Raw genomic sequence first — 23,662 nt, 5'->3', positions numbered from 1 at the left:
TTCACTCACATCTTTGTGGAGTGTCTCGATGCTTTATTACAAATGATAAACACGGTAAGTAAATCTTTAACGAGGGATAAAGGAAAGACTGTTTGTACACTGTGTGTACCACACACTGCTCCACAAGAAGCAATTGACTTAAAGTCTAAGGGACTCATTTGCATAAGCCTGCTCAAAGCATTTTTCCTACAAAAGCAACTATTAACTCAAAAGGAATTAAAAATAGAATTAAAATCTCCCTATCTCATTGTCCGTTCTCACAAATCTGTATCAGAGAATTGGTGCTTAAGAAAATGTGCACACCAATGAGAAAGAATGAAATCTGGCCCTTTGTAGCAATGTGGATGGAACTGGAGAGTGTGATGCTAAGTGAAATAAGCCATACAGAGAAAGGCAGATACCATATGTTTGCACTCTTATGTGGATCCTGAGAAACTTAACAGAAACCCATGGGGGAGTGGAAGGAAAAAAAAACAAAAAGAGGTTAGAGTGGGAGAGAGCCAAAGCATAAGAGACTGTTAAAAACTGAGAACAAACTGAGGGTTGATGGGGGGTGGGAGGGAGGGGAGGGTGGGTGATGCGTATTGAGGAGGGCACCTTTTGGGAAGAGCACTGGGTGTTGTATGGAAACCAATTTGACAATAAACTTCATACATTGAAAAAAAAAGCATTCCTCCTGAGGTGCCTGGCTGGCTCAGTTGGAAAAGCATGCGACCCTTGATCTCAGGGTCATGAGGTGGAGCCCCATGTTGGGTGTAGAGATTACTTAAATAAAACCTAAAAAAAAAAGTCCTTTCCTCTTGACCCCTTCAAATATCTATCAAATTAGTTGAAGGAATAAATCCCACAAACTGGTTCTCACTTCTTCCTTTGGGCATCCTATGTGGATCTTCTGGCATAGAGCTTTTGACTGTGGGGTATTGGCAATTAGAAAGATTCAGCTGAAATTGGTGATATTTATGTTAATATCCTGCCGCATTTACCCCAAGCCTTTCACATAACCTTCGGACCCAGATTTCAAGTTAATGCAGGTCATTTATATTGGACCCTACCTTTGACATCTGATATTCAACTTGTCACAAACCTAACTGAACGCTGTGGCTCCTGACTCTACCCTTCCCCTGAAAACCTTACCTGTCACCCAGAACTTTCCTGTTTCTGAACAGAAGCATGATCATCATACCCATCACCCACATGGACACATCCTACACATCCTTCACAGTAGACTTCACACCTAAATCCTTCCTCAGGTCTTCTTCTATGAATCCTTGTTTAAATTCCCCATCGTGGGTCATGACTATCACATATTTCAACAACAGGGATCATGCACACATTAAACGCTGGAAATACCACAGTCTTCAGCACTGAAATAGAACCATCTTCAAGGAAAACTGGGACATAAAATATGTTAAGAGAAGTGAGTGAGCAATATTTCAATTGTCAAGTGAAGAGATAATGATTTATTTGATTTACTCGTTTTTCTCTGGGTATGTGTTACATCCAAAATAGAACCTAGGATTGGGAAAAAAGAAATCAGCTCACGTAAGCTGCACATTCAAACAGCCCTCACACAGGTTAACTGTATTAAGAATGCTTCTGCATATCTCTGAGAGAAAATATCTTTTAAACGGTTCTGAAATGAAAAACGTCAGGAGAGAGCATGAATACTTACCTCTCTAGAAATACCATCACACAGATGAGTCACTTACAAGGAAGTACTTTTGAACATAAGAACTGCATGATGGCGAAAAGTACTTTGGTCTCACTTTGTCTTTGACACATGTTTTCTCATGAGGGGATTTTTCTTCCATGTTGCTTTTACTGCGTTCTGAATACTTATGATGAATCTTACAATGAGCGGGTATTTAGAATCTTAAGTTTTCCAGACTTAATCTCTAATCCATCTCCCGAAGAGTCACTGATATGGTAAACACTCTCAGTCATGTTCACAGACAAAACAAAGGACGAATAAAAATTCTAATAATTTGGATTTGGGATGTCTGCAATCCTTGTGAGTGACTGAGAGTCACCCATCTAACTTTGAAATTTCTCTATTATTTTAGCAAGACAGAACCTTTCATCTACTTACTGCAAATGTCACATCATGGAAGGGTAAGGAGAGATTTTTCTGGTGTCAGAAAACAAGCACTAGAGGGAATGAAAAACCATCAACAACAATAAAGATGCTCTGAAAGAGAACTGGGTACCGTAAGATTTATCAATCAGGTTCTAACAAGAAAAAGATAGTCTGCTCTCATTAGGTACTTGGAGAAAGTTTAGACAAGGGGCCTCTTACACACTGTGCACACAGGGAATTTAGAAAACACAGGGACGTTGATAGTATCGATAAGAAAATTAAATCCCACCTGCAAGGGTGAACAAAGACTGGAATGCAGAAGAAGAGTTGGGTAGAAAGGCCACTAAGGGAGGAGCTATGACCTTTGGTGTAGGACTGAGGTAGTCAGAGATGGCCCTGCAGAGATAGAGGTGGGAGAATGGATACCCCAGCCTTGCTTTTCTACTTCCACAGGGCCTCTGACTTGGACTTCCCATTGGCCAGCCAGGCAGAAGTCAGAGAGCAAGAGATCCCACCGATGTAGTGCAAATAGATCAGCCTCATGGGGCAAAGAGCTAGGGTGAAGTGTGATTCTGCACAGGCAAATGAAAACTATGTGGCCCAGATGGGATTTTTCAGATACAATTGGAGACATTTTAAATAGGATGGTCCCTAAAAAAGAAAAGAGAAACACAATAAGAGAATCCTGTAACTTTCAGATCTTCATGAACTACAGAACAATCTTTCCAGAGAAACCCGATACCTCCCTAAAAAGTACTTGTAACCATGCAGTGCAACAACGCATGTGACCAGTGGTTCAGACACTTAACATGTGCAGGATTTCTGATTTGAATTTTCCTGAGTCTTTGAACTCTATATGCCATTGCCTGATTATGCCAACTTTGTGTGAAGAGGGACAGGTGGGAAGGGGAGGCGGTGGGGACTGAGAGCTGGGAAGAGGCTTCATTCTGGTTAGTTCTCGCTGCATAACAAACCATTCAGAAGGTCAGTGGTTGAAAACAAAAACCATCATTTATTTGTTCTCATAAAGCTGCAATTTGGGCAGGGCTCAGTGGGAATGGATCATCTTTGCTTTCTGCAACTTCGCCTTAGATGGCGGGGCAGCTGGAGGGCCCGCTTCTGTGTTGCCTCATTTGCATGGCGGGCAAGTTGGTGTGAGTCACAAATGAAAGGTGAGCTGGGAAGTGGGCCAGGGACTTCAGGCCCTCTGCTTGGGGGCCTCTCAAGAGGCAGCCTGGGCTTTCTCACAACATGACAGTCAAGTTCCAAGGGCAAGAACTCCAACAGGGCAAGGAAGCATTGCCCATGTGTAACCTTAGAGTCACAAGGTGTTGCTTCAACCATCTGCTATTAATTGAAATGGTCCCAGATCTGCCCAGTTCCAAGGTAGAGGACACAGCCCCGCAAGTCAGTGGCAGGAGTAACAGGGTCAGGTTATAGGAAGAATAAGTAGAAGCTACTGTCACAGCTGTCTATGGAAACTACAATCTACCACTATCGCAAATCATCCTAAATTCAAAAGAAAAAATGAAATGATCTTTACTACCAGAACATATGCCATATTTTTGAAAGCACCCTCCTAATCCCATCTAAAACCTGTTCAAATATGCTTTTCTCAGCTTCTTCCCTGATATTTTTTAATTGTTCATCATAAATCCTATTTAGCCATTTTATTTTTTCCTCCCGTTCTTCCTGTGATTTATCAGCATATTCCTTTTCTACTAGTTTAATTTCATTATTTAATTGATCGGTATAGATCTTCTTCAGGTCTTCTTCCCGTTGCTTCAGCCTCTTCTCTGTGTTCTTGTAAATGGCATCGGTAAAGTAATCCCCTCCGTTGCTGTGTACCATCTCCTCTATCAGCTCCACCAGCTCCTGCACTTGAGCTTCTTTCTCAGCCTCTGAGGCTCTATTGTTGAAGGCACAGCAGCGGTTCCCACACTCTCTGATGATGTTTTTTAGTTTCACATCTGCATCTGCTAAGAAGTCACTCAGGCTCTGCCCCTCCAAGTTATCTTTGCCAGTGAACAACATGATCATGTGCCTCAAGGCTGGCTTCCCAAACACATACTTGATCAATGCCATGGTCTTCTGCTCTTCATCTGTGTAGCGGCCCAGCTGGAGAACCAAGACGATGGCGTGGGGCCCAGGGCAGGAGTAGAGGACACACTGGCTGATTTCCCTGCACGTGGTATCCAGGGTCTCCTTGGTGTCAAAGAGCCCTGGGGTGTCAACAACAACAAGTTTCCTCTCCTTCCATTCCTTGGATGCTTTTTGACACTTGGTGGTGACAGCATGGGGAGCAACTCTAGAGTCAAAGACTCCACTCCCCAGGATGGTGTTTGCCGTTGCGCTCTTCCCACTTCCAGTTTTCCCCACCAAAACAATCCTCAGAGTGTTGTCCTGAGGGTCTGCCATGTCATAAAAAAGGGAAGGAGAAGAAAAAGAGTCAACGAAGGTAAGTGGAAACCATCACATTCCTCTTATCTCCTTTGTGTTTCTCCATGAAAACCTGCAGTAGTGTACTATCCATGTTGGTCCCATAAAGACGAAAAGATGAAACAATTCAATCACCATGGAAGAAACAATAAAGTAGTTAAAGAGTTCCCCTACAAAAGACTACCAGGTCCAGATGGTTTCATGGGGATCTCACTTAAACCTTTCTTAAACTATTCCTGATGACTTAAAACAGAAGGAAATCTTTCCTGTTCATTCTATACCACAAGTGTGAAATTGATCCCAAAGGCTAACAAAGATTTCACCAATAAATAAACCTACAGTCATGTCTCATTTGCGAATACTATTGCAAAAATCGAAAATAAATTGTCAGACACTAAAAAGTAATACCCCATAATTAAATGTGATTTATTTCAGATATACTACGGTGGTTCAATATGAGAAAATGGATTGTTACAATACATCCTCTTTAGTAGAGTTAAGAAGAAAAATACTTTGATGCAGAACAGACATTACCCCAAATTCAACGCTGTTTTAATATATACTTCTTTAACGTGATTTTATAGAAATATAAATTTTAACAAATTTGTCACCATTTTTTCTCTGCAGCTAAAATAGTTGACTATAAACTTCATTTGGATGAATGAAGAAAGAAAATTAGCCTGTAGAGTCAACAAAGAGAAGAACAATGAGGGAGGGCCATCTCTACCAGATAGTAAAATATTTTAGCCCCTATAATTAAGTCAGTATGACGTGTGTGTGAACAGAGACAGAACGGAAAACAAAAACAGACAATTCAGAGATAGACCAAATAGGTCTACTATATTCATGAGTATCCAGTGCAATTGTATTATGTTACATTTATCATCCATAAGGCAGCCTCTCACAGCAATGGGGAGAAAGATGGACTAATAACCAGCATTGGGATAACTACAAAACCACACAGAAAAAGACAAAACTGCACCCATGTCTTCATGCCATTCACATGCTAAATACATTAGAAACATAACACTAAAAATCAATCCACATAAATACTAGAAGAAACTCAGACCAATCCTTTGTAACCTAGGGAAGGGGCAACTATTTCTAAGAGTTGAAAGATTGTAAAGAAAAGGATTCATACATCTGACTGCATAAAGACCTAAAAGACAATGGGAGACAACCAGCATCACAATTAAAATATGAATGTCAGACTATATCAAAGAGGGTTAATTCTCCTCTTATACAAAGAATACCTAAAAGTAGAGAGACAAATTTCCAACAGCTCGATAGAAAATGGAGCAAGACATAGGAATAAACAGTTCAAAGAAAAAAAAAGAAATGCCAATGCTCCTGAACTTGTAAAAATACATGAACACTCACTTAAAGTAGAGAAAAATAAATCCAACATAGGAAAAGAAAATAACTAAATATAGTAAATTAAAATTACACTGAGATACTATTTCTCCACTTACAGATTTGGCAAAAATTGAAAAATTTGCTGCTATAATCAGTCAGTAAAGGTTTAGAGGAAACAGGTTCTCTTCTCCATGGCTAATTGAATAGAAAAACAGTCTAAAACCTACAGAGGACAAATTGGCAATATCGTACAAATTACATATACATTTATTGGATTCTGAGTCCCAATTTTAGGACTTATGCCTGTAGTGGTCAGGGCAGCTCACTCTTAAACTTGCAATGTTGGCATACTATTTCTTTTTTAATTTTTTTACATTTATTTATTTTGGAGAAACAGAGTGAGAGAAAGCGTGAGCGGGGGAGGGGCAGAGAGAGAAGGAGACACAGAATCTGAAGCAGGCTCCAAGCTCCCAACAAGCTGTTAGCACAGAGCCTGAAGGGCTCGACCCAGGAACTGTGAGATCATGACCTGAGCGAAGACGGACTCTCAACCGACTGAGACACCCAGGCGCCCCAGCATACTGACTATTTTAAGTGAAAGTAACTTAAGATACAACCTATGTGGGAAGATTACTAAGACCCTCTTCTGTCCTCCTGCAAGCAGGAAACAAATTCTCCCGTGTAAAATGTGTCCTTCCTGTCCCAGGAGGTAAAGAGACACCCTCATGTCCAGGGATGGGAGATTTAGAGCCAAGAAGACTGTATAAACAGCCCACTACTTTCTACTAATTTACTACCCCAGCCCAAAGTCTCTTCAGAATTCCTCCCTAACAGATGCTCCCAAAGTTAAGTTTCTCTTGTTTTGTCAATCCCTCACAGATCCATCGTCTCTTTGCCTAAAAAGTATAAAAACTTCCTGCCTTGGTCATTTCCCTTCATCTTAGTTTCATTACTGAGCATCTGTGCACACTGCCTTTTTTTCTCTTGTTAATCTGCCTCAAGTGAATGTAATTCTTTGGGCAGCTGGAAGACGTTGAAGGGTAGAGGAAGAAGTTCCCCTTCCTTATATCCCAGAGCTACACTGACAAAAACACAGGAAAAGTTTAGGCATATATTTATTCTCTGTGTCACTATTTGTAATAATTAAAGACAAAAAATCCACCAAATACCCACTAGTAGGAGTCTGGTTAAATAAACTAAGGTACATACACACAGCGATGTACTATCCAACTGTAGAAAGGAATAAGAAATACCTCTCTATGCCGGCATGGAGAGATCTCCAGGATATTTCATTAAGCAAAAAAAAAAAAAAAAAAAAAAAAAAAAGAAAAAAGGCAAAGTGAAGAAAATAATATTTAGTTTACTGTCATTTCTCTAATGGGGAGAAACATGAACTGTAGGTACAAAATACAACATATATTTCAGGCACATGATAAAGCAAAGGCAGATCATCTGAACTGCCACCAAAGAAATTGCTGACAGAGTGATGGGAAGAATAAAGTGGGGGACAGGGTAGAAGCTGGAAACTACTTTGAATATACTTCGATTTCATAGATTTATCTTGAAAGCATGTACTTCCTTCTTTTTGAGAGTTCGAATTACAGCTCTTTTCCTTTATGAAAGACCTACATGTGTACCTGCTGTTGCTGGCTGAAATACATTCTAAGAGGATTTTTCATTTGCACAAAAAATAAAGCTGAACACGAATACAGCGTTCCGCATTTGTTTCACAGCCAGTTGAGCTAATAGAGAGGCCAAGTGGGCAGTTGTCCACGCCAGCTGCCAATCACCTTCCCCGGGAACCTCACACAGGGGTTCACCATCCAGCCACCAGAGCTGTGAGCCAGATGAGCACGTGGGCTTTCTCTCAATTGAATGTGTGCATCTGTTAACAAGTTGTGTCTAAAAGTATCAGAAACACATAAGGGAGGTTATTTGGGGGAGATCTGGGAATGCGCACCCTTTTTCCATGTACATTCATGGTAATTGCTTCTCTCCTTTATGTCATTTTGTTTCATAAAAGATTTCATAGGAACGTTCTGCTTGCAGATAGTGAGGAACATCTGGAAATAGCTTACATAATTATACAACAAAAACTATATTTTCAGATAACTAGTAAAAATCAAAAGCAAATACAATACATAGTATTTCGTGTAATAGACAAACCACAAAGAATTGGTCCAAGAAACTTGAAAATGCAGTTGCTTCGTTGGCTATTGTCCTAATGGGATATAGTGTAAGGCCAAATAGGGGAAAAAACGTCAAGAAAATCTTAAATTGCTTTCAGGAATCTTGTCCTATTCTTAGCTTTTTGTGCACATGTGTAGTTTTGAATCCCAAGGACAAGCCTAGTGGCAATGAACACCCTTAGCGCCCATACTGTGCCCTTCAAATGCCATTCATTTCCCACCAAAAACATTAAGAATCTTAGCAGAACGTACCGATTCCAGATCTGGACCAAGAAACTTGCAAGTGGATCCTACACTATCTAGTCATACTATAAAGCGAGGATTCTATCAAAAACTACTCAGACCGTGGGATGCCTGCTAGCTCTGTCAATGCAGCATGCATCTCTTGATCCCACGTTCATGACTTCTAGCTCCACATTGGGTGCAGAGATAGATCACTTTCAAAAAAAATGTTTGGATCTTACCAAAAGGAGTACAGGGCCAACTTGAAGAGGCTGCCTGGACAGAGATGGGGTAATTTGAGTACCAATGAGAATAATAATTTCAATGGATTGAAATTCATCAAATATGTTGAAGTTCATGAATTCATAACAATACCAACATCGCAAAAGAAGTGAAGTGTTCTCTTTAGGGTATGCTAGGAAATGATGTCATCAGTCTGAACATGGACAAAAAAGATTCAAGCATTCCTTTTGTCTTATTAACTACACCTTATGGAAATGAAAGTATGATTCAGGGGAACTTTCTTTTTAAAGGATGATGCCATCCAATAAATGAAGAAAGAATGATAGAATTATAATATTATTATTTATGACTGTTAATGAAAGAAAGTTACTCTAGACTATCATTACAGTTTGCTACATTACAGAAAGAGACAGAAGAATATATAAGGTGCCTTCTGATGGACGTTTACAACTACACCTATGGAATATTGCCACCCAACTAACCAGGCAAGCCTTAATCTGATCAAGCCTCTCCTTAAATTTAAATTTATACAAAACACGGAAACTAGAAGAACATGTCATATGACGTCTTGAGGATTTAATGAGCAAAATGTACACTGTCCAATTCTCTTGGAAAAAGGACCAACCATTTCTTAACCAAAACATTTTACAAAAAGAAACAGGAAGGTGAAAACTTACTTATCAAATTTAACTTAAGACATATGAAAGAATCGAAATTTATGAACCTTATTTGGAGCTGATTTCAATTTTAAATTCTAGGAGACGATGTGGGAATTGGAATACACCTGGTAATTTTTTACAAATTCTAATTGCTTTTTGAACTCTGATTATGGTATATTTTAATGACCTTTATCTTCCAGACATACATATGTAAATAATTACTGATAAAGTGATAAAATGTTTACTATTATAGTAATGTAATACTTTTTAGTATTCTAATGTTTAAAGTGTATGTATGTATGTATGTATGTATTTAATCTCTACACCCAGCATGAGGCTCAAACTCACAAGCCTGAGATCAAGAGTCCCATGCTCTTCCAACTGAGCCAGATAGGCGCCCCCACTCTAATTTTTGAAATGAGGAGATTGATGTGGCTCAGAAATGCTGAGAAAGTTGCCCAAGATCACTGCGCTAATGGGCTTTGGGCAGAGAAGGGATCCAATGCAAAGTATGTCTGACCTTACACTCATGCATAACCCTTGCATGCTCTGGTCTCTTCTTGGTTCCTTCTCAGGTCCTTGATTCTACATTTCTGTTTACATTGGATCAGAAATAGATCATGGGAGGCCAGGGGAGGTAGTTTACTCTCTGTCCAGAAACATGAACTGGTAGCAACCCTGGAATTAGGGAAGGCAACCAAAGGGATTCACACACATGTGTTTTCTATAGAATAGCTCATTCTCTCCCCATGGCACCCCTTCCTTACCTCCTCTGTTACACTGTCGATCATACCATTTCTCTCTTACATGTTGGAAAGGACACCGCCAGCTGAATTCTAGGCTTCCTGTGCCATTTGTGACCTGGGTATCCCTGGGAATTTGATAAAACCACACACATACCATCTGGGATTCAGACGGTTTTTCTTTAAGGAAAAAGATGGATTTGGATAGACTGGTCTCTAAATTGCCTTCCAGCTCTAAAGACCTGCCTTGAGGACACTAGTTTCCCACTAAGGGAAATGGATGGGGTGTCAGGCAGCACTCACTCTGTCATGACAACAACTGATGGAAGATATGCTGTTCAGCAAGTTTGTCTGGCTAAATAGGAGACGTGTGGACATGGGGCAATCAATCTCCTTACTCCCACTCTTCCTCCCCCGGGGCACCTGTGGCAGCATCCTTTTTGCTGGGCTGCTGGCATGACACTAGGTCCCCTCTCAGACCAGAACCCACACCCATGCACACCCCTGTGTCCTGCTGCCCTCACGGCTCCATTGCTCTGAGGCCCGGCTCACCTTCTTTTGAAGGAGCTGAGTCCCCATTGTTCTCCAAAGAACCTGTTTGAGCTGCTGCTTTTGCTTTCACTGTGAGGAAAATGTGTTTCCACCTTTAAACCTCTGAGGCAGGAAGCTCCGATTGGTTGGAGCTAATGAAGAAACTATTCAGCTTTAAAGAGACAGAAATATTGCCCTATAATTGGAGGAGTGCTTTAGTTTTACCAAGGTGTAAGCTGTTTCTCCATGTGCCTGCTGTCACACCAAATTTTCCAAACCTATATTTGTTGTTTGGGGTTATACTGGTGGATCCCAAAGGCCCTTATTACATGACACAAATCATGCACACAGACCCAGGCATGGTGTTGGATCATCTTCCCTGCATGGAGTGGGTGACTCTGGGGTGATTCTAGGAAGAAGAAACTCAAATGCGTGGCTAGATGTGTCCAAATTTAGAGCCTGGGATACTTCCCAGTGATTGTATCATATGGGTTTTCATGAGAGTCTTTCATGAAGGTCTCAAGTTACTCAGTAAGAATTTACCAACCTTCAGTTACAAAGCCAAGAGTCTAAACGATTGGGAGTCAAGAGAAAAAAAGGAAGATGTGGCCTGGAAAAAGTCTTCCAATGACCATGCACCTTCTCTAGTTTTCTTCATATGGTTCTTTCAAGCCCCAAAATATGCATGACCTAACAACAAAAGATGCACCCAGGGAGGAGATCAAACTTTCCCCTACAACCTTCCTACTTTCCTCTACCCCAGACCCAGGCACAGGTAGATTTTCCCAGATTTAGCCAGTGCATCCACTCCAACCTGCTCTGGAAACTGTGAGATGATAGGCAGGTGGTCAAACTTCTCATGGTTGACCAGCTGTTCCAATTGTCTGTTGCATCATCATAAAATTATAATGTTTTTGATTATATATTTTTGTTCGCTACATTGAGACATGGGATTGCTTGATGCTCACACTTGAAGGTGGGTACTATGAGAACTAAATGTGGCAGGAAGTAGTGGACAATGGGGTGGCAACCCATGGAGGGAACAAGCTAGATTCGGAAATTACTGTATTAATACTATATTATTGGTCCATATCGTTAGACCAGTTATTGGTGCTAATGACTTGGAGGGCCCCAGGTAACTGTTTTCCAACTTGCAATAAAGACACAGACCGGGACCAGCTATGTAATTTGCAAAGTCTGGCACAAAAAGAATATGCCAGGCCCTTTGTCAAAAACAAACAAAAAAAATTAAGAATTTCAAGATGACATCAATAGAACAGTAAACCCTTCTAAGTACAGGGCCCTGTGCAACCGCACGGGTCACATACCCATGAACTTGGTCTTGATGAGGCTGCATACATAAAAGTCTAGAGGAGAGCTAGAATCATATTTCCTGCTCAAAATATCTATACCATTTCCTAGTTTCATTTCAAGCTACATATTCCTTGAGTGAAACTTGCCCTTGAATGTTTTCATGGTCAGCTAATTGCTTCTCCAGGTATTATGCTCAGGTACACTGTTAAGTTCCCTAGGGAACAGGAGACTAGTTGACACAGAATCCATGGATGCCACAAGAAATCAGATGCGGGTCTGAAATGGTAACAGCCTTGTGATCATTGGTCAAAAAGGAGCATGTGGCCCCCGTCAGTCCCATCCTGAGCCCTAAGTTAGGAGTGATCTCCTTCTACAAGATTCTGGATAGAAGTAGTGTAGCCCCATATCTGAATTGTTCATTTAGCCACGCTCCTGATCATTGAGGGCTTCCTTCCACTTACACCTATGCTGTGAGCCACAGGCCTCTCCACCGCTTGTCTCCTCCTGCAACCCTGGAAACACAACTTTCACCCAGGATCTTGCTCCTTCCACATAGTCAGAAGCAGAGAGATAAATGTGGACAAAGCCACAGCTTCCTTTTTTATGTTCTCCTTTGATTCTTTCCATTTCACACACACACAGAAATGTGGATATAATGAATTTTCAAAAGGTGTGGGGTCATTAAGAGACATTCTTTGAATTCTAACGGAGTCTTCTTGTGGGGCTCAGGGTGTTTTCTGCTGCTCAGATCTAGATAATCTCAAAGCTCAACTTATTAAAATAGTGCAGAAATAATAACAGTAGTTTAAAAGAATCATTCCCCCATTGTCCTGTTTCTTCTACATATCGTCTTTGGAACCTTGGGGGATCCGATTCCTATTGCCTCCATAACAAATTCCCAAAACATTAGTAGCTGAAAACAATATAAACTTCATCTTCTACAGTTATGGAGAACAAGAGCATGGAATTAGTCTTATGGAGATAAAATCAAGGTCTTGCAGAGCTGGTTCTTTCTGGAGGCTCTAGGAGAGAATCCATCCCTTGCCTCTTACACCTTCTAGAAGCTGCCAGATGTCCTGGGCTTGGGGCCACATCACACCAATCTCTGCTGCCTTTATCACATTGCCTACATGCCTCTCCTTAGAAGGACCTTTCTGATTACATCTGGGGCCCACCCAGATAATCCGGAATAATCTCCCCATCTCAAAGTCATTAACTTAATCACACCTGCAAAGATGCTTATGGAATAAGGTAACATTCACAGATTCTGGGGATTAGAGTGTGGCCATCTTTTGGGGGCCACCATTCAGCCTGCCACATTTGGGTGAGTTAACCTCTCTGCAACTCACTCCCCTAATTTTTAAAATGGAATACTTACTTCAGACAGTCATTGTGAAACCAGATAAATTTGTAGACATGAAGTGGTACTCAAACCATACTAATCAATAGGTATTAGTTAGTAGTAATAATTCAACCCTCAATGTTAGTCTCATAGATTACCATCCTGAGGCTCATCTACACATCATAGATGCTGTCTTAGTCAGCGTGGACTGCCATAATACCACAGCCTGGGAGCAGGAACAACAGGAGTTAATCTCTCACAGTTCTGGAGACTGGGCAACTCAAGCCCAATGTGCCAGCCAACTTGTTTCCCTGGGAAAGGCTCACTTCCTGATTTGCGAATGGCACTGTCTCACCGTGTCCATACATGATGGAGCGAGGAAGCAACTCTCTGCTATCTCTTCTTACAAGGGCACTAATCCCCTCAAGAGGACCCCTATTCATGAACTCATGGAAACCCACTTACGTTATCCCCAAATACGATCATGTTGGGGGTTAGGGATTCTGGAGCCTTCTCTCTTGGTGCCACATAAAACTAGTCACTTCCACTTTGTAAAAATCTCTTTTACGTGGATATCACTCAAGGTTTCCTGGTTTCTCCCCACTCATTCCACCCCCAAAGGGCACTGCATGAAAAGGAAGACTCAGCACCTCCACAGCCTGTCTACCAGGATAAGGGATCTGGATTATCTATACCCCTGCACTCACATGGCTTTAATGAAATTGTCTTCTGGCTCCACGGATGTGCAAGAAGAGCTGCCTCTTGCAGGCTAATGGCAGCCATGTCACAAAAGAGATATAGGTGTTAGGTGTGACAGTGCACTTGGGGCTGAATCCCTCAAAGGAAACATTGACCAAACCCTCATGAAATAAGGACCATGCCCCCAAAGAGCCTTTTACTGTCTTTCATGATGTTATATTCGGTTATGAACCACAACCATTCAGTGCTGTTCTCAAACAGGTCTCTGCTTCCTCCTAAGGCTTCTCCAAAGATCTACCAAAAGTGACCACTCAGAATTTGTGTCTTCACCAGAGGGTTACACTCTTGGAGCTTCAGGGGAAAAACTGTAGGACGTGCTCTGAACCACTGTTGCCTCAAAGAGACTCTTCAGAGCAGGTTTGCAAGATGGCAGCACTGACTCAATGCTCAGACTCTGCCAGTGAGCAAAGACAGGACTACTGCGACTCTCAGTCTGGAAGCATATGTACCTCATGAAATCAGACGACTGACTCAAGATCCAGCAGAGTGAGAAGTAATGACATAGGACTGAGTGAACCGATTCAAGATGTGCCATTGTGGTTATTTGTTTGGAATATTGATGTGTTCTGTTTGATGTTCTACTTGTATGGCTATGTGTGGAAACCTTATTTCTTTCTCCTTAAACGAATTAGTAGACTGTGTATTTGCAAACCCACAACAACCGTCTTTAAACATTACCTCATCTTCACCTACCCTCAAAATTCAGAAACAAATGCTTCTACTAAGTTTCATTCACTTTCATGATGATAGAACCATTTGCATAGGTTTAATAAAAATCTGTCCTCTTGTTTACAAAGATACCATTGGAAAAATCGATTCTGCAGCAAGACCATATGTACAGTGTGATATGTGAGAGTGATTATTGTTTAAACAAAGACCATCAGGCCACTGCTGAGGAGCAATTGTTTGTGTTACATGTGGAGGTAATGTCTCCAAAACCTTCGTAAGAAAACTAATATGATGTCTGGCTTCCAGAATCCCAATCACTGGGAGTAAGGAAGTCCACTCCCAGGTAGTCCAGAAACCCAGGCAAATTTTGGAGACCTCAGGAAGAGGGAAAATCCCTGAGATTTATGGGTACAGCATGCAAAGTTTACTGGAGAAAGTGTTTGGGCCTTGGTTTCCTACTCCTAGGATAGAAGAATGGCAGGGGCTTTGAAAAGTCTGATTCAAAACTCATTTTGAAAATTTCCAAAAGAAGTTTATCCTTTGGAATTGATAGTTGCTTAATATGATTAGGCTCTAGATTTCCCAAGCAAACTCAAGGAGGCTTTTCCGGTTAATTAAGATTCTTGCTGCATCTGTATAAATGATCAGGCCATGCATAGTAAAAACAATCTTCTAGGATCAACAATACTTGTTGGAGACTGTTTATGATGACAAAGTAGAGAACGCTACGAAAATGATCCAAAATTTAGAAATAGGCAAGACAGATTACTGGAGTGTTCTATTGTTCTGTGTGGTGCTGTGCTTGATGATCAGCTGTGATATTTAACAACACTTTAAGGAGAGAGAGGATTTTTGCACATCTCTGCCTTGGAGATACTCAGCAAATTTGCTGTCTGGTGGAATATAGAACTCAAAACTTACATGTTACTACTCTCTTGAACACATGAACATTCGATTTCAAATGAGCTTTGTGTTTCTGTTTGTTTGAGTTTTTTGTTTTATTCTTTGCTTATTTGTTTGTTTTTAACTAGGTTTCACACGCAGCATGGAGCCCAAACTCAAGACCCTAAGGTCAAGACCTGAGCTGAGATCAAGAGTCAGATGCTTAATTGATTGAACCACCCAAAGGAAATTGAACCAATTATAGAATCATACTGGTTGTCTAGTTAAGCCATGAGTTGAGCAAAATCTTTGATGTGTTTATACTTGCCCAGGAGTCATGAGTTTGCTTTTTTTTAAAAACTGCGGATAAGAAAGAGAGGGAGAAACAGCATGATCCAAGCCTTGGAGGTGGAAATAACACTCGACACAGGCAGAGAACAGCTAACAATTTGGAGTGCAGGAATCATTACCAGCCTTTACTGAGGGCCTACTGTGTGCCAGGCACTGACCTCTATATCATTATCACATTCATTCCTTACAAAAGTGTAAAACGGATATTAACGGGAATAATGATATCTAAAAGAATCTCATTCTTGGAAGAGGAGTTGAGATGGATTATAATGACTGTTAAATACCAGGCCAAGGAATGTGGATTTTAAGCCCTAGGCAGTAGAAGATTTCCAAGAAGCAAAGACCTAAGAAAACTATCCCAATGGGCTTAACCTGGTAACTGCAACTAGGACTGGAGAGGAAGAGATCAGGGGTACTGTACCCTCACACTGCACACACTGTCCCTCTCTTATCATCCATCTTAAGTTGAATTGTGTCCTCCTAAAGAAGTCCTAACTCCTGATACCTGAGAATGTGACCTACTTTGGAGCACGGTCTCTGTGATGTCATGTCATGAAGTTAAGGTTGAGACCTACTCCAATGCCTGGAATCGTTTCATTCACAGTGAGGGAAGTTTACACACAGAGAACACCATGTGACAAAAGAGGCAGAGATTGGAGTGAGGCATCTAGAAGGCAAAGAACAAAGCACGACAGCCAGCACCAGAAGCTAAGACGCATACTAAGAAGGATACTTTCCCAGAGCCTTCATGGAGAGTATGACCCTGGGAACGTCTCGGTTTGGCACTTGTAGCCTGTGCCAGAGAGACAGTAGCCATAACAATGAGACAGTAAGTTTCTGCTCTTTAAGCAACAGTTTGTGGTCATTTGTTACAGCAGCTCCTGGGGGAACTAATATAGATTTTAAGGCCAAGAAGTAGGGTCCTGCTCTGGTAATTACCAGTCGTTTTGAAATTGAGTAATGCATGGAGGCTCGAAGAATTCTGAGCTAAGTGATAAAAAGAAAGGCCTAAGAGGATGTCGGTGGTAGGATGAACATCCAGGTTACTTTCTGATGAGGTCCCAGAGAAGGTGGGGACCACGCTGCTGGACATTGGAGGGATGATGTCACTTGCTATAAAATGGCAGGGGGCAGGGGGAGGGAGGTGGGCTAAACTGAGGTGGGCTGCTGGGTGGAGAGTAGACCATGTAAGTGATGAACTTGAATATTTAGCTGAGGAGAATTATGAGAACAATGTGGAAGGTGCGGCCTTGTTTCTCCTTGCTCCTTGTAATGAAATGAGTGAGGAAAGAGAGTGGTGGCCTATTTCCAGCCAAAGAGCACCAAGATGGCCAGCTGCCAGCAGAGCCCAGGAAGAAGCAAGTAAATTCTCCCCCTTGAGGCTTCAGAGAGCGCACGCCTCTGCTGGCATCTTGAATTTGGACTCCAGGAGCTACCACACAATCCATGTCTCAGCAGTTTCAACTGCAGTTTGGACGACCTGTCATGCAGTGCTAGGTATCCAGTATGTCCCCTCCACCTTGCCCCTGCCTGCTTTCATGTCCCATCCTCTGAGAAACCCAGAGGTCTCCCCTTCTGTGGCACGGTGTGAACAGGGCAAATCTTCTCGACTACATTCTTCCTCATTCTCACCACATTACTGGCCCAGATAGACCCTGGGTCTCCCTGATGAGAGAGAGCTTGTGGCTTTCTCAGAATTTAGATTTCAGTCCTCTAAAGAATTCTCTTTTAGGAAACAATTATACAACACCAAAACAAAACCTAACATTGTTTCTTTTAAAGAGACACACAGGAATTTAAGGCCTGGGAGTGGGGTTAAGGCCTCCTGAACTCTGAAGGCAAACAGGCAGACTGTCAGGGCGCAATGAGCTGGGGGGTCAGAGGTAAAAGCAGGCCCTGTCCCAGCAGCAACAATCAATCCCTCACTCTTACAGAATACCAACACCGCACAAAAGGACTATTTTCTCTTAATCAGCAAAAATGTTTCCTTAGTATATGAAAATCAGTCAGTGGAAAAGTGTGTGGGCCTGATTCTGCCTCGATCAAGATCTATGTCTTGGAGAAAACCCAAACACAAACAGACCCCAAAAAAACCACAATCCCCATGTGCCTCAGTATCTTTACGGATAAGAAGTCCCAGATTGTCTCAATTCAATGCCTCCTACAGAACAGCATCATGCGAGACTATCTGGGCCTCTCCCAATGAGGACAAATCCCAAGACTTTCCCCCCCACATGATTCATGACCCTGGGCCCATGTACCTACACAACCTCTCAGGTGTAAATGGCATCTTGTAAATGGCATCGGTAAAGTAAGCCCCTCCGTTGCTCTGCACCATCTCCTCTATCAGCTCCACCAGCTCCTGCACTTGAGCTTCCTTCTCCGCCTCTGAGGCTCTGTTGTTGAAGGCACAGCAGCGGTTCCCACACTCACTGATGATGTTTCTTAGCTTCAAATCTGAATCTGCCAAGAAGTCACTCAGGCTCTTCTCCTCCAAGTCATCTTTGCGAGTGAACAACACAATCATGTGCTTCAAAGCTGGCTTCCCAAAGACAGCCTTGATCAACGCCACAGTTGTCTGCTCTTCTTCCCTGTAGAGGCCCACCTGGAGGACCAAGATGATGGCGTGGGGCCCAGGGCAGGAGTAGAGGACACACTGGCTGATTTCCCTGCACGTGGTATCCAGGGTCTCCTTGGTGTCAAAGAGCCCTGGGGTGTCAACAACAACAAGTTTCCTCCCCTTCCATTCCTTGGATGCTTTTTGACACTTGGCAGTGACAGTATAGGGAGCAATTCTAGACTCAAAGACTCTACTCCCCAGGATGGTGTTTGCCGTTGCGCTCTTCCCACTTCCAGTTTTCCCCACCAAAACAATCCTCAGAGTGTTGTCCTGAGGGTGTGCCATGTCACTACCAGTGGCTGTGGGATGTAAAAAAGAGAAGGAGAAGAAAAAGAGTCAACGAAGGTAAGTGGAAACCATCACATTCCTCTTATCTCCTTTGTGTTTCTCCATGAAAACCTGCAGTAGTGTACTATCCATGTTGGTCCCATAAAGACGAAAAGATGAAACAATTCAATCACCATGGAAGAAACAATAAAGTAGTTAAAGAGTTCCCCTACAAAAGACTACCAGGTCCAGATGGCTTCATGGGGATCTCACTTAACTTTTCTTCAACTATTCCTGATGACTTAAAACAGAAAGAAATCTTTCCAGTTCTTTCTATGACATATGTATGATATTGATCCCAAAGGCTAACAAAGATTTCACCAATAAATAAAGCTACAGACATGTCTCATTTGCGAATACTAATACAAAAATCCCAAATAAATTGTCAGACACTAAAAAGTAAAACCCCACAATTAAATGTGATTTATTTCAGAAATAGTAGGGTGGTTCAATATGAGAAAATGGATTGTTACAACACATCCCCTTTAGTAGATTTAAGAAGAAAAATACCTTGATGCAAAACAGACATTACCCCAAATTCAACACTGTTTTAATAGATACTTCTTGAATGTGATTTTATAGAAATATAAATTTTAAAAAATTTGTCTCCATTTTTTTTCTCTGCAGCTAAAATAGTTGACTGTAAACTTAATTTGGAAGAATGAAGAAAGGAAATTAGCCTGTAGAGTCAACAAAGAGAAGAACGATGAAGGAGGGCCAGCTCTACCAGATAGCAAAATATTTTAGCCCCTATAATTAAGGCAGTATGAAGAGTGTGTGAACATAGAGAAGCCGAAAACAAAAATGGACAATTCAGAAATAGACCAAATTGGTCGACTATATTCATGAGCATCCAGTTCAATTGTATTGTGTTACATTTCTCTTCCCTAAGGCAGCATCTCACAGCAATGAGGAGAAAGATGGACTAATAACCAGCATTGGGATAACTACAAAACCACACAGAAAAAGACAAAACTGCACCCACGTCTTCATGCCATTCACATGCTAAATACGTTAGAAATATAAACACTAAAAATCAATCCACATAAATACTAGAAGAAACTCAGACCAATCCTTTGTAACCTAGGGGCGGGGCAACTCTTTCTAAGATTTGAAAGATTGTAAGGAAAAGGATTCATACATCTGACTACATAAAGATCTAAAATACAATGGGAGACAACGAACACCATGGACAATTAAAATACGAATGTCAGACTATATCAAAGAGGGTTAATTCTCTTCTTATACAAAGAATACCTAAAGGTACAGAGACAAATGTCCAATAGCTCAATAGAAAATGGAGCAAGACATAGGAATAAACAGTTCAAAGAAAAAAAAAAGAAATGCCAATGCTCCTCAACTATGAAAAATACATGAACACTCACTTAAAGTAGAGAAATATAAACCCAACAAAGGAAAAGAAAAAACTAAATATAACAAATTAAGATTACACTGAGATACTATTTCTCCACTTACAGATTTGGCAAAAGTGCAAAAATGTGCTGCTATAATCAGTCGGTAAAGGTTTAGAGGAAACAGGTTCTCTTCTCCATGGCTAATTGAATAGAAAAACAGTCTAAAACCTACAGAGGAGAAATTAGCAATATCATACAAATCACATATACATTTATTCTTGGATTGTGAGTCCCAACTTTAGGATTTATGCCTGTAGTGGTAAAGGGCAGGTCACCCCTAAACGTGCAACTTTGACATACTGACTATTTCATATAAAAGTACCTTAAGACACATCCTGTGTGGGAAGATTACTAAGACCCTCTTCTGTCCCCCTGCAAGCAGGAAACAAATCTCCCATGTAAAAGGTCCCCTTGCTGTCCAGGAGGTAAAGAGACACTCTCATCACCAGGGATGGGAGATTTAGAGCCAAGAAGACTGTATAAACAGCCCACTACTTTCTACTAATTTACTACCCCAGCCCAAAGTCTCTTCAGAATTCCTCCCTAACAGATGCTCCCAAAGTTAAGTTTTCCTTGTTTTGTCAATCCCTCACAGATGCATCGTCTCTTTGCCTAAAAAGTATAAAAACTGCCTGCCTTGGTCATCTCTCTTGGTCTTAGTTTCATTGCTGAGCATCTGTGCACACTGCTTTTTTTTTTTCTCTTATTAATCTGCCTCAAGTGAATGTAATTCTTAGTGCAGCTGGAAGACGTTGAAGGGTAGAGGAAGAAGTTCCCCTTCCTTATATCCCAGAGCTACACTGACAAAAACACAGGAAAAGATTAGGCATATTTTATTCTCTGCGTCACTATTTGTAATAATTAAAGACCAAAAACCTACCAAATGCCCACTAGTAGGGGTCTGATTGAATAAACCAAGATACATACACACAGCGATGTATTATCCAACTGTAGAAAGGAATAAGAAATACCTCTCTATGCCGGGATGGAGAGATCTCCAGGATATTTCATAAAGCAAAAAAAAAAAAAAAAAAAAAAAAAAAAAAAGGCAAAGTGAAGGAAATAATATTTAGTTTACTGTCATTTCTCTAGTGGGGAGGAACATGAACTGTAGGTACAAAGTACAACATATATTTCATGCACATGAAAAAGCAATGGCAGATCATCTGAACTGTCACCAAAGAAGTTACTGACAGAGGGATGGGAAGAATAAGGCGGGGGACAGGGTAGAAGCTGGAAACTACTTTGAATATACTTCGATTTCATAGATTTGTCTTGAAAGTATGTACTTCCTTCTTTTTGAGAGTTCGAATTACAGCTCTTTTCCTTTATGAAAGGCCTACATGTGTATGTGCTGTTGCTGGCTGACATAAATTCAAAGAGGATTTTTCATTTGTACAAAAAAAAAGCTGAACATGAATACAGCGTTCCGCATTTGTTTCACAGCCAGTTGAGCTAATAGAGAGGCCGAGTGGGCCCTTGTCCACACCAGCTGCCAATCACCTTCCCCGGGAACCTCACACAGGGGTTCACCATCCAGCCACCAGAGCTGTGAGCCAGATGAGCACGTGGGCTTTCTCTCAATTGAATGTGTGCATCTGTTAACAAGTTGTGTCTAAAAGTATCAGAAACACATAAGGGAGGTTATTTGGGGGAGATCTGGGAATGCGCACCCTTTTTCCATGTACATTCATGGTAATTGCTTCTCTCCTTTATGTCATTTTGTTTCATAAAGGATTTTATAGGAACGTTCTGCTTGCAGATAGTGAGGAACATCTGTAAACAGCTTACATAATTATACAACAAAAACTATATTTTCAGATAACTAGTAAAAATCAAAAGCAAATGCAATACATAGTATTTGGTGTAATAGACAAACCACACAAAGAATTGGTCCAAGAAACTTGAAAATGCAGTTGCTTCATTGGCTATTGTCCTAATGGGATATAGTGTAAGGCCAAATAGGGGAAAAACCGTCAAGAAAATCTTAAATTGCTTTCAGGAATCCTGTCCTATTCTTAGCTTTTTGTGCACATGTGTAGTTTTGAAGCCCAAGGACAAGCCCAGTGGCAATGAACACACTTAGCGCCCATACTGTGCCCTTCAAATGCCATTCATTTCCCACCAAAAACATTAAGAATCTTAGCAGAACGTACCGATTCCAGATCTGGGCCAAGAAATGTGCAAGTGGATCCTACACTATCTAGTCATACTAGAAATCGAGGATTCTATCAAAAACTACTCAGACCGTGGGATGCCTGGCTAGCTCTGTCAATGCAGCATGCATCTCTTGATCCCAGGTTCATGAGTTCTAGCCCACATTGGGTGCAGAGATCACTTTCAAAGAAAAAATGTTTGGATCTTACCGAAAGGACTACAGGGCCAACTTGAAGAGGCTGACTGGACAGAGATGGGGTATTTTGACTACCAATGAGAATAATAATGTCAATGGATTAAAATTCATCAAATATGTTGAAGTTCATGAATTCATAACAATACCATCATCGCAAAAGAAGTGAAGTGTTCTCTCTGGGGTATGCTAGGAAATGATGTCATCAGTCTGAACATGGACAAAAAAGAATCAAGCATTCCTTTTGTCTTATTAACTACACCTTATGAAATGAAAGTACGATTCAGGGGAAGTTTCTTTTTATAGGATTATGCCATCCAATCAGTGAAGAAAGATTGATAGAATTATAATAGTATAATTTGCGACCGTTAATGAAACAAAGTTACTCTAGGCTATCATTACTGTCTGCTACATTACAGAAAGAGACAGAAGAATATATAAGGTGCCTTCTGATGGACGTTTACAACTGCACCTATGAAATATTGCCACCCAAATAACCAGGCAAATCTTAGTCTGATCAAGCCTCTCCTTAAATTTAAATTTATACAAAACACGGAAACTAGAAGAACATGTCATACGACGTCTTGAGGATTTAATGAGCAAAATGTACACTGTCCAATTCTCTTGGAAAAAGGACCAACCATTTCTTAACCAAAAATAATTTACAAAAAAAAAAAAAAAAACGGAAGGTGAAAACTTATTTATCAAATTAAACTTAAGAGATATGAAAGAATCGAAATTTATGAACCTTATTTGGAGCTGATTTCAATTTTAAATTCTAGGAGACGATCTGGGAATTGGAATACACCTGGTAATTTTTTAAAAATTCTAATTGCTTTTTGAACACTGATTATGGTATATTTTAATGACCTTTGTCTTCCAGACATACATATGTAAATAATGACTGATGAAGTGATAAAATTTTTAGTATTCTAGTAATGTAATACTTTTTAGTATTCTAATGTTTAAAGTGTATGTATATATATTTAATCTCTACACCCAGCATGAGGCTCACACTCACAAGCCTGAGATCAAGAGTCCCATGCTCTTCCAACTGAGCCAGATAGGCGCCCTCACTCTAATTTTTGAAATGAGGAGATTGATGTGGCTCAGAAATGCTGAGAACATTGCCCAAGGTCACTGCGCTAAAGGGCTTTGGGCACAGAAGGGATCC

The 23,662-nt window shown here is 40.9% G+C and overlaps 1 protein-coding gene across 4 annotated transcripts in view; it reads right to left on the bottom strand.

Annotated features, from left to right (window-relative positions):
* The window catches only part of LOC123384084 (GTPase IMAP family member 7-like), a 54,271-nt gene that overhangs the window by 15,699 nt on the left and 14,910 nt on the right, over positions 1–23,662 (bottom strand). For 2 of the 4 annotated variants that reach the window (XM_045053008.1, XM_045053010.1), the window contains one exon: positions 18,042–18,695. In XM_045053008.1, coding sequence (XP_044908943.1) covers positions 18,042–18,695 — 654 coding nt within the window. Of the gene's footprint in view, positions 1–3,069; positions 4,489–10,480; positions 15,410–18,041; positions 18,696–23,662 lie in introns of those variants that run through there. The other 2 variants (XM_045053009.1, XM_045053011.1) reach the window with 2 other exon arrangements.

This window comes from Felis catus, chromosome A2, assembly GCF_018350175.1.
Source record: "Felis catus isolate Fca126 chromosome A2, F.catus_Fca126_mat1.0, whole genome shotgun sequence".
Classification (NCBI taxonomy): Eukaryota; Metazoa; Chordata; class Mammalia; order Carnivora; family Felidae; genus Felis; species Felis catus.
Note: the sequence above shows the minus strand (reverse complement) of the source record. Positions and strands in the feature narration are given on the sequence as shown.